Source organism: Pteropus medius, unplaced genomic scaffold (genome assembly GCF_902729225.1).
Source record: "Pteropus medius unplaced genomic scaffold, Ma_sr-lr_union100, whole genome shotgun sequence".
NCBI classification, from domain to species: Eukaryota; Metazoa; Chordata; class Mammalia; order Chiroptera; family Pteropodidae; genus Pteropus; species Pteropus medius.
The window spans coordinates 4,986,419-5,002,270 of NW_024340692.1; the positions used below are offsets into that span (position 1 = coordinate 4,986,419).

The window sequence follows — 15,852 nt, forward strand, 5'->3', positions numbered from 1 at the left end:
TAATTACTCTGAAGTAATTTACATGCCTTTAAAAAAAAAAAACAAAACAATAAATTTAATATCTGTGTGACCCACCAAATATTAGGCAATTTGAATATAAGAGAATTTTATTTAAATATAAGAGAATTTCCATTTTCCCATGCAAAGATCCTTCGAGCTTGATTTTATAAACTTTAAGAGATGTAGATGAAAAAGTCAAATGAAATTATTAAATATATTATTTAAATTATTCACATGTATGTTCAAAATATAGAAATACTACATTTTGTCACTTTTAAATTTTATGAAATGATTTTTATTCAATGTCTTAACATTTTTAACAGCTTTTTTGAGTATAATTCACATGCCATGTAATTCACCCATTTAAACTACACGCACTGGTGGTTTTTAGTATACTCACAGAATTGTACAACTATCACCACAATCAGTCTTAGAACATTTTCATCAAACTCTTAATGGAATGTTTGACTTCAGTGTTTCTATCATCACTAGAGCTATTTTTTGACAGGCTGTTACAGAGCAAAATCTTTTTCCTAAATTTTAAAAAATATAGCACATTTTAAATTTGTCTGATGCTCTCCTTTAAAATTTTGACCCAAGCTATAGGGATGGATAAATATGCTGTTAATGCTTAGGGTCATGTAATCACTGATAGTTTTGCTTTTTCCTCTCCTTTTATATTGCTTTATAAAAGTGATTTGTAGGATACTTACTGACATTTATTTCCTACAATGGCACCCAGTTCTGTCAGGGAACCTCTGTTAAGACCCAAAACTTGTATTGATTTTGGTAGTTTCAAGTTATATTTTTTCCCCAAAACACTACTCTGTGATTTTCAATACAGTAATTGAGAAAGGGCCCCCTAATATACAAGTCATTTAAAAGACTCAAATAGAAGATGATTTCTTCCTTTCTGAGGATAAACAAAACCAAACCTTGCTTTATATTCATTTATAGATTTACAGCATTAATAAGGATCCATGTTAAACAATGTAATACTGTTTACTTACATTAAGCAGCCTCAATCATTTATGGAGTTTTTCTTTTTTTCTTTGATTTATGTTTTGCTTTTTCTTTCCTTTAAAAATGTTAGTTTTTATTTTTTCTATAGCTACCGTAAATAGGCAGTTGGAGTCTCTCTCATAAGGCTTTTATTTTATCTTACTAAATGGCTAGTAACAAAAGTGTTGTAGGAAATGATCAGCCATCAGATTGTATCGGTTACCAAGGACCTCTTTGGACACAAATAAACCCTAAAGAAAGAAATGGAGGAGACTAATATGGTTTATGAGTATGTAGGATAGGTTAAGATGGATGGATTTTTTTCTTGCTTTACAAGCACAAACATAGATTACACTTTTAATTAAGTTTCTAGATTTTTACAATAGTGGTTTTTACTTTGTTTTCTAAAAACACAGGTATGTGTGTGTTCGTGCTCATGCACATGTATGACAATGAGATTTTGTAGGCGTTTCTCATTTTAGAAACTTGTATCTTAAATTTAGCAAAAGGAATGTCTCAATCTCTTTTTTAAAACAAATTTATGGTTCAGACCATAAATCGGCAAACTATTCTTTACTGTAAAGAGTCAGATAGTAAATATTTTCAGCTTTATGGACCATATAGTCTCTATCACAACTTCACAGTTCAGACATTGTGGCATAAAAGCAGCCATAGACAATATGTAAATGAATGAACATAGCTGCGTTCAAATAAAACTTTATTTATGGATACTGAAATTTGAATTTCGTGATTTTTACATACCACAAATTATTATTATTCTCAATCATTTAAAATTGTCAAAACCACTCTTAGCTCATGGGTCACACAAAAACAGGTTGTGTCCTGGATTTGCATATGGACTGTAGTTTGCCAAACTGCGATCTAGACTACAGAATTATAGACTTTCTCTGCCTATAGCCAGATACTCTCTTCTCTTCTGAGGATAAATATTTTAAGTATGAATAAAGAATTTTGTTCTCTAGAATATTATATGCTAAAATTGCCAATAATGAATATACCATGTTTATGTTTTAAGGGACTAGTTTAAGAACATAAAGTTTTTATGTTGTCTTATAATGAAAATTGGCTCACTGAGGAGAATCTTCTTTATGATTATATTTCTTCAAAGTGTTAACATTGGGATGTTTGGGAGCATCTAGTTAAGTGGGGAAAAAAGTGATATGCTTGTGACATTGTATTTTGCCTCATATGAAACGAGTTTTTATTTCACTTTCAGTAAAATAATACTAGTTTAACTGTATCTAAATTAAGCTTTAAAACTTGCTCTCTCACATGATTTACTTTCATTAAAATAAGAACTGTAAGTAGGAAATTAAAGAGGATTTTATTTTAAAATGAGATTTTAAATGTAAAAGATAAGTTCTCACCTTTCATATTATTGAAACAATTTTGATACAGGTTTTATTTATACTTCATTGATTTCTTCAGAGACATCTATAGCCGAATGTTTTTCCCACACTTTATAAAATTCCAATATATCGATTTTACTTCTGGCCATTAAAATAATAGAATTAAAATAGTAGGTTTTTCTTTTTTTTTTTTTTTTTTTTTTTTAGACTATCGAGCACTACCTACTATGATCTTCTTTCACTTGAGTTTAGACAATTTGATTTAAAAATTGTAAACTTTTCATACTTTAGTAAGCACTTAGTGACTACCTACTGTGTGATAGGTTCACACTTTGCATATACTAATATTCACTCTGAATGGGGAGTTAGATTGATTTTACATACTTTTAATGAGGTTAGGGTATAGTTTAAACATAAGTCATAGAAGATTTAATTTTGTAAAAGTAAAATTTTATTTCAACAAATATTATTAAAATATATTCTGTATAACAAAGCAAGTTGTCTTGCCTTGGTAAATGACTTTCCCATATAGTTTTAATGGATCTGATTAGAATAATTTATAATGAAAGCACAAGACTTTTCTCTTTATTTCTGTAAACTTCATGTTTTTGGTACAAAACTTATTTGTGTCCTCTTTCACTACAGGCTAGAGGAAATTGCCCTTGATGGTAGGACAGTTTTGTAAAGAAGTTTCTTTCCATTAAGTAGTAGTCTCGTAATCTTTTCACTTCTGAAACTATTCTAATATATCCTAAACTAATCTGAAATTCTTTTCAAATATCCCTCATAAACATTGCCAAATGAATTCAGCGATATTATTAAATGGCTTTTGGCCGAGAGTGTGAGGAGACAGAATGCCATCTCTGTTTCTCTTGAGTTTATAGGATTGATTTTGACTTATTAATCCATGAAACCAGGGCTCAGCATTATTCCTTCTTTAGAGCCTTAATAAAATTTCTAGACATAAATTTGTTTAAATAAAATTCTGTTTTAATATAATAATTCGATTGTACTTTAGGGTTTTGTCATTAAATTTTACTTATAGCAACGTATCCAAAACCCAGATACATTGTTTTCTATTCCTTAGTTTGACTACTGTCTTATTTTTATGGAGTTTAAACTTAGAAACATACAAAATCAGATATACATAGACTAGAACAGCAACATTTATGGCAAACACATTTATACTGGAGACTTAGAAGAAAAATTTCTTAGACATATATATTGAAGACTTCCTATAAAATCTCCTATTAAGTTGTTGCTGAATTTAAACACTACTCATTTGCCTTCATTAAATGGATTTTAATTTATTTCTCTAGAAAGGGAGTTCTGGGAATTATGTAACAAGTGTAATTTGATGAGACCAAAGCGTTCCCATCACTGCAGCCGCTGTGGCCATTGTGTTAGGAGAATGGATCATCACTGTCCATGGTAAGAAATGAATAATTCACTTTTAGGGAAATAAACCTAGTAAAAAATAAATCTTAGTGCTTAGCACATTTATACAAAAGACGTATCAAGATTATATAGTTTTAAAAAATCTCTTAATAAGGATACATTTTCGATTGTATGGTCTGTGAACTCCCAAAGTCATTTTTTCATAGAGATCCTATCTTTTCTAACAAGGAGATATATGAGCAGAAAACTAAGAATTAACATGTGCTCAAATATACAAAAGACTTAAGGTGATTATGTTAAATGAGGTAATATATATAAAGCATTTTGTATACTGTCTGACACTTAGAAGGTACTTAAATAGTGGCTGTTATTGTTTCTAAAAGTAGTAAACCATATACATCCCATTGTTTGAATTTCCTTTTATGTCCTCTTTCACTACAGTTTCCCAGTTATTTAAAGAATAACACTTTTCAGGTACCTTGATTCCTCATTTTAAGCCTGTATTATATATTGGATATAAGTATTAACATTGCACACATGCTGGATATGTATAAGTGGAAATTAGTTGATTCTGCTGAACTGCCAACATTTTTGGTCAATAGAGGGCTCTCTTGTAATATTTAAAAATGTTCAGTTCAGAAATAGAATTTTTTAAAACAAATGCTATGAGAATTCTTCATTGTATCTCATTTCAAAGCTGTCACAAAAATCTGTGAACAAGATATTGTATTTAATTCTGTTTTATTTAGCATGGGATCTCTAAATATTTAAACTGGTATATTGTGGCACTTTATAAATATATCTATACATATATATTTATGTTTGTATACACATGCATGCACGCATACAAAGTTAACTACATAATGGGCTTCTTAAATTTATGACTGCATTTATCTAAAGTTGACTCAAAGGAAGAATTTAGCTTTGCCTAATAATGCTAATCAATTTAGAGTTTCTCTTATTTTCGATAGTTTATTTTAGTAGCATAAGTTGTTATTAGCAAGCTTTTAGTGGAAATTTGAGTTTTACTATAAACCGATTATTTAAATAGAAGGTAATTTTCCGAGATTAGGAAAAAAAGCATTTAGATAAAAGCACTTTGTTTATTATATCAAAAAGTTTAAAATTGTCTAATTCTATCAACAGGATTATTATAGTGTATAACATATAGTTGGTGTTTTAAAATGTGCCTTGAATTTAAACAGATTAATTCTCTAGTATTTTCCACACCTCAGTGATCTGTTTACAATTAAAATAGTAATAGATTTTAAAAAGCTAGGTAAAAAGGTAATAGATTTTAAAACCTAGTTAAACAAGTAAGTGTAATTATACTGAAAAACTCAATTTTATATACTTTTTAGAGTCATGTTTCTGATTAACTAAAAATATAATAAATGTTCATGGTATCATGGATATTGATACTTCCTTTTATAAGAATTTAATAGTTTAAGCTTAAAAAAATACCAGCTCACTAGGAAATATTTTGGTGCTATAGAGATTAGTGATATTATTCATTTATTTACTTTTAAGGAGTAAAGACTAACTTGATGACAAAATAAAGTGGTAGTGCCTAAACTCTAATTGAGGTGAGTTCTTTATTTCTAGGCTTCTTGCTTCCAATTTAGTCAACTTCTCAGTATTGATGGGAAGAAGAGTGGAAGTAGAAAGAATTAGAGGATAAGAAAGGAGGGTAGATCAGGGATCTGAATAGATTTAGAGTTTTTCATGATTTAATTCTGTAACAGAGCATTGCTGAGATATTCAGTGTGAGGGAAATGTGCAGTGTGAATTGGAAGCAGGGAGAATTTTTATTATGTTCAGAAACTGCATTGTTCTAACTGCCTTACAGCTTTAGGTTTGGAGGTCAATCCTCGGATCACATTAAGATTTTCTGGCTCTGATCACTCTTTCTGTGTATTTTAATTGTTTCCAAAAGAACTCTTACATATATATAGATTGACTACTTTAGTGTTTCTTAAAACTCTTTGGGTAAAAAGAATGCCATGATCATAGCAGTTATTTCTAAAATTGTGGGGGACAGGAAGGATCTTACAAGAATAAGTCATCTTTCAAGCAGTAGCTGTTGAAGAGTATTTTTGAGTGCATACATAAACACAGTTCTCTGATAGCCTTGCTTGGAAATAACAGAACAGGGACTTTTCTTGTTAAAGCATGAGCTCTTAAGTCTAAGAAATACCTCTGCAAGGTTTTCTGTTCAGCTCTATATCTGATTTTAAAAAATAGTTTAATAACATACCTTTAAAACAACTTAAGTTAGGAATTGAACCTATTATATTGTTTTTTTCCCCAGACAGTGGCAATGTATAATACTATATTGAAATAAAAAATATTTGTGCAAGGTAATTTATAGTTTCGAACTAGTGTTTTCAGCTGGAATTGTAAAATATTTTGGAAATTTGGGTACAATAAATTTTGAAACAAAATATTCAGATTGCTTTATCCTTGAACTTTTCTGATTATAGCATTAATCTTTTTTCCTAGTTATAGTTCACTATTGTATTGCTGGACGTGTAGCTCTAAGAATTTGTAAATAGTTTTGGATATGTGTTTATTTTCAGCCACCAAAGATAGCTTTTAAAAGTAAGAAAAATTGTGAATGCTTAGCAATTATGTCAGAGTCGCAGATTTAAGTTTTTTTACTTCACATGATTCAAATTGCTCTCCAAACTAGAATGTTGTAATCGATGAGCAATGTATAGAAGACGGTTCTTGTTCTCTTGGCCACAGAGTGTACGTGCTCTGGCACGTGTCTTAACTCCTTTGTTCCTGTTTCCATTTCAATGAGACAAGGAGACTGCCATCTGCTCTTCCTGCCTCACTGGGTAGTTGAGGGGGGATCATATTCATGGAGTACCTCTGTGAAGTAGTAAGTGCTTTACAATTGTGAGGTAGTGTATTTATATCTTTTCATATGCAATATTTGCTTTTAGGTTTGAGTGACTTTAGCATATCTCCATGAAGTTAAGCATATATGAAGTTCTTTGTTTTTATTTTTAGTTTTACCAGTTCTGAAATTAACATTTTTAAAGTTTAAAATAATTTTTCTTTTTTATTTTTTTTCTTTAGGATTAACAATTGTGTTGGTGAAGATAATCATTGGCTTTTTCTGCAGTTGTGTTTCTACACTGAACTTCTTACTTGCTACGCACTGATGTTTTCTTTCTGCCACTATTATTACTTTCTTCCACTAAAAAAGCGTAACTTGGTAAGAAATGTTTATATCCACTAATGTTAGAGCAGCTGTATCATACAGTTATGAACATGTGGTTCTTTTAAGTGCAGAAGATTGAAAATAAAAGCAACAACAATAAACCCCCAAATTAATGAATTTTAAGATGTATTGGAATTGAGAAAGTAGACCCTAATCTGACATTACTTTTTAACCAAATCCATTTAAGATTGCTTATTAGTATTGAGTGACTTTCTTTAAAAAGCAACATTTTAGATCTTTTAATATCTATGTTTTGGTCTCAGATATCTACAATAATGAAAAACAAAGTGAAAAATGTTAACTTCTTGTTTCTGTCCAGGAATAAAAATAGACATCAGAATTTTAAATGTTCTCTAAGGAACATTAGATTCTTGAGAAAAAGGACTCTCCCCCTCCGCTCCCCTATCTTTTCACAGTTAACAATAAGAATTTGCAGGATGCTTTAAAAAATTATATGTACCATTAAAGGCAGTGCTTTTCTTATTTTGTTGAGGAACTACAACAGATGTTAATAAGACTCGCCCCAAAAGGTGATAGTAGTGGTGGTGTTGGTGATAGCAGCAACTAGGAGTTTTAGGTCCTTGACTATATATATCGACCCTATGCTATGGGCATGCCATTTTAATACTAACTTTAATGCTCACAACAATCACATCAGGTGGGTACAGTTTCTTTCCCATTTTTATAGATGAGGAAACAGACTAGTAGGCTTTAAATAAATACTTACTGAAGCGATTATTCAAGTGGTTTCAGTTGTTGAGCTGGAATTTGAACCTAATCTTGTGTTTTCTGAATCTACCCTTCTGTGTTTTGTGTGTAGAGCTGGGATTTGAGCCTGATATGTATGTCATTTAGACTCTGATTATGTTTTTTAAAAAAACGTGTGTGTGTGTGTGTGTGTGTGTGTGTGTGTGTGCATCTGTTGTTCATGTGCACCTGTTTGTGACAGAGAAAGAGAATTTGCACAGGGATGCAAATATGCATGTGAGGAAGCAAGGTTGGGGAAGAAAGAGGGAAGAAAGAATCCCTGATGAAGAAGGGGGATTTTTTTTCCTATTTGTATACTTTTATATTATTTAAGTCTTTTATATTAAAAACAAGTTCAGTGATGGTACATATAATTAAATTTTGGAATAAGGGTGAGAGTGAAATAAGTCTTTACGTTCTATGTATTTAGATCTTTCTTGTACACATTTTATATAATTAAAGGATATTTGCTATTGTTAACTGGGCTATATATATTAGTGGGGGCTTATGATTATGCTTTTTAAATATAGATTGAGCAATTAAAATTAGATACTAATAACTGAAAAAGTTCAAAAGAGAACACTTCAAATATAGCTGACACTTTCACACTGAGTATTTAGTGCTTGCTAGTACTACAGTTTTAGAAATTGTATCTTATGGGTTAATTTCTGATATAATTGGCACTATAGTTAGAATATGTGAAAGATTGTACATATTACCCCAAGATCAACCTGTTTCAAATAATTGAGCCTAATAAGAAAAGCATTAAAATAAAGTTTCCCAATAAGATTAAGGTAATAATTTTGATAGAGAGATAACGTTTAGTGACATTAAATTAGGTTCTCTAGGAAAGAATGCATTGTAGTATGGTGGAGGAATTGACAAACTATGGGCCTTCAGTTAAATTAGAACTGCCACCTGTTTTTATTAATAAAGTTTTACCAAAGCACAGCTACTCTCATTTGTTTACATATTGTCCACAGTTGCTTTTGTGCTACAACAACAGAGTTGAGTAGTTGTGACAGAGACATGTGACCCGATAACCCTAAATATTAACTATATGTGTTTTTATATTGAGTTTGCCAATCCCTGGTAGTTTGCCAACCCCTGGAATGATGTTGGCTTTGCAAACACATAGACCTAGGATCAAAGCCTGGCTTTTATTATCCGTATAACCTTTGACACTTCATTTAACTTTCCTGAATTGCAATGTCTTCTTGTGAAAAATGTGAATAATAATAAAATTAAATATAGAGATAACACATGTAAAAGTACCTGGTATATTATAGACATTCAATTTATGTTACATTTGATTTTAATGAAAGCTCTCAGAAGGAGGGAACAGTTTTTCTTTGGCCTATTAGATTTTACGAAAATTTTACGGACTGTTTAACAACATTACTGGGAGATAGATAACAGACTAGATACATTCCAATACTCACGAATATAATAATATTCAACTGAAGGATTAAGACATTTAAAATTACAAAAGGTAATCTTCTCCAAATGTGAAAGATAGAAACCCTGGAAAAATTAGTACAAATTAGAAGAAGAATTTCTTTTTTTAAACAGAAAAACTGACTATAGGTGATAATATTTGAACACTTAGAATTATGTATATATACACACACACATCATACTAGGTGTTGAGAAAAGACTAGCATAGTAAAAGTTTATTATGAGATTAAAAATCTAGGAAGAAAATAGGAAAAGTGAGTTTAAGTTGGGTTTTGAAAATTCAAACCAGATTTTCCTTAGAGCAGTCAATTGTAGAAGCAATACAGATGATTTTTAATTTTATAAAAAATCATAATGTGTTAGTAGGATTACCAAGTGAAAATCAAATAAGCAGCTAGATCATTGTAATATAGCTACTTTGGTGTAATAAGCAGTAAATTATAAATAGTTCTAGGGACCTGACAGTTATTTTATCTAATAGTGCTAATGTCCCTTTAGCCCAAGTCTTATAGTATCCTTGTTGTTAAGTAGGATGCTTTTATAATTACCTTCATAGTAGAGATAATGAAATTGAAACCCAAAGAGGTTATGTTACATTTTCAAGATCATTTAGCATCCTGTTGAGGAATCTAGTATGTTTTAACCTTGTTTATGGTATATTTATGGTATATTCTCTGAATGAATGAAGTGATTTGTATATTATAAAGTTAGGTATATGAAGAACTTTAATGTTGCCCAATATAAGAAAAGATAATTCATAAAATTAGAATATTTGTTATTGGTGTTTCTAACCTACTTATTTTTACTAAAGTTAAATTCTAGGACCAGAACTTTAACTAAACTTGGGGAAAATATTTTATAATTTAAAAAGCCCGAAATATTCCAAGGATCTGAAGCAAACTGAATATTCAGTAGCACCTAATATTCATTGAAATGAATTCTAGTCATTTCATTGGTTTAGATGTTGATAATTTGAAACTCTATTACTAGATGCATACAGTGTAGAATTCTAATGTTTTTATGGGCTGGATGGATTGACTCTTGTATCATAAATTACACCTCTGTAGTAATGATTCTTGCCTTGAAGTATTTTTCTTTCTGTTATTAATTTGCAATATCTGCTTTCTTCTGGATAGTATTTTCACGGTACATCTTTTTCCTTCTACTTTAAGTCTTTCTCAGTTGTACGTCTTGTCTATGTGTCTTGTAGACACCAGATACTTCATTTTTTTAATCTGGTGTGATAATCTTTGTCTTCTAATTAGAATATTTATTTTTATTTAGTGTAACTGATACTTTTTCATCTTACTATTTATTTTTTATTTTAGCCATCAATTACTTTTGTTTCCATTTTTCTACTTTTTCTTTTACCTGCTTTGGAATTTTCAGTTAAAAAATATCTAATTTATCCCTTCCCATGGCTTTTTTTTTTCCTCTTCTTTTAATGGTTTTCCAGAGTTATAAACATTCTTCCTTGATTTTTTGAAGTTGAATCTAAGTTAGTAGTTTGACCACTGCCCAGACAGGTGGCTTTAGAATGCCACCCATCACCATCATTTTTGCTCTTTTGGGGTATAAAATAAACGTAGAACTAAAACACATGATGAGATGTTGTGTTGTTTGTATTTTATATGTTATAATGTATATGTTATATGAAGTCGGTATTCATTTGGAATTATCCAAATATGAATGCTTTACCTAGTCTTTCACGTCGTCATAGATTTCTCGACTTATTTCTAGGAATATTTTCTGCCTATTGATGCAAGTCAGCTGAAACAAATTCTCCTAGTTTTGTTTCGCCTGAGAATATCTTCATTTCTCTTTTATTTTGAAGGATTTATTTGCCTGGCATAGAACTGTAGGGTGGAGTTACTTTTACTGTTAAAGGATGTTATTGCATTGTTTCATGGTTTCTATCATTTCTGTTGTAAAAATCACTTAGTCTTATTGTTACTCCATTGCAATAAAGTGTCTTTCTCTGGCTGCTTTTATGATTTAGTAATGTAGATAATTATTTATTTTATTTCAGCTTTATTGAGGTATAGTTGACATATAAAAATGTAAGATATTTGAGTTGTACATCATCGTGATTTGATGTACATAAACACTGTGAAAGGATTCCCCTATCTAGTTAATACATCCATCACCTCACGTATTTATCCTTTTTTTTCAGTAAAAAAAAATCTCTTAGCAGATTTCAGTTATACAATACAGTTATTAACTATAGTCACCATATTTTACATTAGATCCTCAGACCTTATTCATATTATAGCTAAAGTCTGTATTATCCTTTTACCAACCTCTCCCTATTTTCCCCAACCCTAGCTCCTGGTATACTTTACTCTATATTCCTGTGAGTTTGACCTTTAAAAAAAATTTTTTTTTAATTGCACATATTAAGTAAGTAATACCGTAGAGTATTTGTCTTTCTCTGTTTGGCTTATTTCACTTCATATAAGGTGCATCTATGTTGTTGCAAATATTCTTTCTCATGGCCGAATAATATTCCATTGTGTGCATATATCACATCTCCCTTTATCAGTTCATCTACTGATGGACCACTTAGGTTGCTTCCATATCTTGGCTATTTTGATTAATGCTGCAGTGAACATGGGAGTGTGAATAATCTCTTCGATATCCTGTTTTCATTTCCTTTGCATATATACCCAGAAGTAGAACTGTTGGATTATGTGGCGGTTCCATTCTCAATTTTTTGAGGAGCCTCCCTACTGTCTTCTGTAGTGGCTGCACTATTTTCTTTTCCCACCAACAATGCCCAAGGGTTCCCTTTTCTCCACATCCTTGCCAACACTTACCTCTTGTCTTTTTGATGATAGTCATTTTAACAAATGTGAGGTGGTATGTTGTGGTTTTGATTTTCATTCCCATGATATTAGTGATGTTGAGCACCTTTACATGTACCTCTTGGCCATCTGTATGACTTGTTTGTAAAAGTGACTATTCGCTGTTCCTCGGCCCATTTTTAATCCAATTGTTTTTTGCTATTGAGTTGCATAAGTTCTTTATTTCGGATATTAACCCATTTTCAGACATAGTATTTGCAGATATTTTTTCCCATTCCATAGGTTGTCTTTCATTTTGTTGATGGTTTCTTTGCTGTGCAGAAAAGTTTTAGTTTGATGTTGTTGCACTGGTTTATTTATATTTATTTGTTGCCTTTGCTTTTGGTGTCAAATTCAAAAATACTATTTCAAGACCAATGTCAAGGAGCTTACCCAATATGTTTTCTTCCCTGAGTTTTATGGTTTTACATTTTATGTTTAAGTCTTTAATCCATTTAGACTTGATTTTTGTGTATGATATAAGAGGTCCAGTTCCATTTTTATTGATCCATGTGTCTGGTTTTCTGCCTGTATCATACTGTTTTGATTACTGTAGCTTTGTAATATAGTTTGAAATCAAGAGGTGTGACACCTCTAGCTTTTTTTCCCTGTAGATTGCTTTGGTTATTTAGAGTCTTTTGTGGTTTCATACAAATTTTAGGATTGTTTGTTCTACTTCTGTGAAAAATACCATTGGAATTTTCATAGGGATTGCATTGAATCTGTTGATCATTTGGGTAGTATGGACATGTTAAGAATACTTAATTTGTTAATCCATGAACATGAACTAACTTCTTTTCATTCATTAATGTCTTCAATTTTTTTCATCATTGTCTTAGTTTTCATTGTACAGATCTTTCACCTTCTTGGTAAATTTATTTCTAGGTATTTTATTCCTTTAGATTCAATTGAAAGCAGTATGTTTTCTTAATAATTCTTTCTGATAGGTAGTTATTAATGTATAGAAATGCAACTGATATTTGTGTATTGATTTTGTATCCTGCAGTCTTACTGAATTTGTTTATTAGTTCTAACAGTTTTTTGTTGAGATCTTTAGATTTTCTCTATGTAATATCATGCCATCTACAAATAGAGATACTTCTTCCTAATTTGGAGGCCTTTTATTTCTTTTTCTTCCCTAATTGCTCTGACTTCCAGTACTATGTTGAATAAAAGTCATCCTTGTCTTATTCCTTACCTTAGAGGAAGAACTTTCACTCTTCACTTCATCACTGAGTGTGATGTTTCTGTGAGCTTGTCACAAGTAGCCTTTATTATATTCAAGTATGTTGCTTCTATACTCAGTTTGTTGAGAGTTTTTTTTTCTATGAATGGATGTTGAATTTTATCAAGTGCTTTTTCTGCATCTATAGAGATGATTTTTACCCTCCATTTTATTAATGTAATTTATCACATCGGTTGATTTGCAGATATCAAAGCATCTTTGAATCCTGGAATTAAATCACATTTGATCATGGTGTATGATCCTTTTCATGTATTGTCGAATTTAGTTTGCTGATATTTTGTAGAATTTTGCATCTGTGTTCATCAGGGATATTGGCCTATAATTTTCCTTTCTTCTAGTGTTATCTAAAGTCTGGTATCATATCAGGTTAATGCTGGCCTTGATTATGGAAAGATTCCTCATTCTTCAATTTTCTTGAAAAGTTTGAGAAAGATTGGTGTTACTTTAAGTGTTTGGTAGAATTCATCTGGTCCTATACTTTTCTTTGTTTGGAGGTTTTTGGTTAGTGATTCCAATCTCTTAATAATTGGTTTGTTTAGATTTTCAGCTTCTTGATGATTCAGTCTTAATAGGTTATATGTTTGTAGGAATTTATTTCTTTAGGTTGTCCAATTTGTTGGTATATAATTTTTCAAAGAAGGTTTTTATGATCCTTTGTATTTAAGTGATATCAGTTGTAATGTCTCCTTTTTTATTTCTGATTTTGAGTTCTCTTTTTTTCTCTAGTGAATATAGCTAAAGATTTGTCTATTTTGTTTATCTATTCAAAAAAAACCCTCAGCTTTTAGTTTTCTTGATTTTTTTCATCTTTTTTGTTTCTATTTCATTTATTTCTGCTCTTACCTTATTTACTTTCTTCTGCTAACTTTCAGCTTGATTTCTTTTTCTAGTTCCTTTATGTGTAAAGTTAGGTTGTTTGAGATTTGCTTTTTCTTAACGTAAGTGTTTATTGCTAAGAACTTCCCTTAGAACTGCTTTTATTACAATTTGTAAGTTGTGATATGTTATATTTCCATTTCATTTTCCTAGAGATTTTTTCTGATTTCTGTTCTGATTTCTTCTTTGACCCATTGGCTGTTTAGTAGTATGTTGTTTAATCTCCATGTATTGGTGAATTTTCCAGTTTTCTTATTGTAATTAATTTTCAGTTTCATACCATTATGTTTAGAAAGGATGTTTGATATGGTTTCAGTTTTCTGAAATTTATTAAAACTTGTTTTGTAACCTAACATGATCTATCCTGGATAATATTACCTGTGTGCTTGAGAAGTATATGTATGCTGCTGCTGTTGAATGGAATGTTTCGTCAATGTCTGTTAAGTCTATCTGGTCTAACATGTAGTTTTAAGTCCAATATTTTCTTACTGATTTTCTATCAGGATGATCTCTCCATTTTTGAAACTGAGGTGTTGAAGTTCCCTACTATTATTATGTTGCTGTCTGTTTCTCCCTTCAGGTCTGTTAATATTTTCTTTTATTTTTAGGTGCCTCTATGTTGTGTGCTATAACTATTTACAAATGTTATATCCTTTTGTTGGACTTCTTTCACATTACATATTGACCTTCTTTGTCTCATATCTTTGGCTTCAAATATTTTTCTGTCTGACAAAAGTTTAAATATTCTGCTTTCTTTTGGATTCCATTTGCATGGGATATCTTTTCCACCCCTTCACTTTCAGTCTGTGTAGCCTTAAAGCAGAAATGAATCTCTAGTTGGCAGCATTTAGTTGGGTCTTATTTTTTTTTTAATCCATTCAGCCATTCTCTTGTCTCTTGTTTGGAGAATTAAGTCCATTTACATTGAAAGTAATTATTGATTGGTATGGACTTAATGTTGCCATTTTGCAAATTATTTTCTAGCTTTTTTCGTAATTCATTTGTTCTTTTCTTTTCTTGCTCTCTTCATTATTTGATGATTTTCTGTAGTGATTTGCCAATGTGTAGAAGTTGCTCACTAGTTTCTGATATCTTTCAAAGGGAATTGCTCCATGTGTAGCAGTAGATTCAGTGTGTCTGTGGAAAAAGTTGCAATCAGGAGGCTCTTCTTTTGTCATCTTGGACCAAAACGCCTATGTTTTTTTTTTTTTTTTTTTTGCCTTTGTATTTTAGCAGTTATTCTATGATGTGCTTCATTGTTGTTTTCATTTTTCTGTTTGAGAATTTATATAACTTCTTGAATCTGGCTTAATGACATTTTAAGTTATGGATTTATTAGTCTGTGTCTCTTCAAATATTACTTCTACCCAACTTTTTCTCTTGCATTTCTGGGAGTACAATTCTAAGTACATGAGATCTAACTGCACTGCATAACTTTTGTGGCCTTTTCTACATTTTCCTTTCCCCTCTGTGCTTCAGACTGGGTATTTTCTACTGACCTATTTTTCTAGTTTACTGATCAGCTCTTCTGCTCTGTCTAATCTGTCAAACCATTATGTTGAGTTACTAATTCAGTTATATATTTCACTTCCAGAATTTACATATGATACTTTTTTTTTATAGATCACATTTCTGGTGAAATTCTGTTTGTCATCTATATTTTTGAACAGTTCAAAGTTG

The 15,852-nt window shown here is 30.7% G+C and overlaps 1 protein-coding gene across 11 annotated transcripts in view; it reads left to right on the forward strand.

Annotated features, from left to right (window-relative positions):
- The window catches only part of ZDHHC21 (zDHHC palmitoyltransferase 21), a 63,551-nt gene that overhangs the window by 14,983 nt on the left and 32,716 nt on the right, over positions 1-15,852 (forward strand). For all 11 annotated transcript variants that reach the window (XM_039875714.1, XM_039875890.1, XM_039876041.1 and 8 more), the window contains 2 exons: positions 3,692-3,803; positions 6,858-6,996. In XM_039875714.1, the coding sequence (XP_039731648.1) occupies positions 3,692-3,803; positions 6,858-6,996 (251 nt within the window). The remainder of the gene's footprint in view (positions 1-3,691; positions 3,804-6,857; positions 6,997-15,852) is intronic.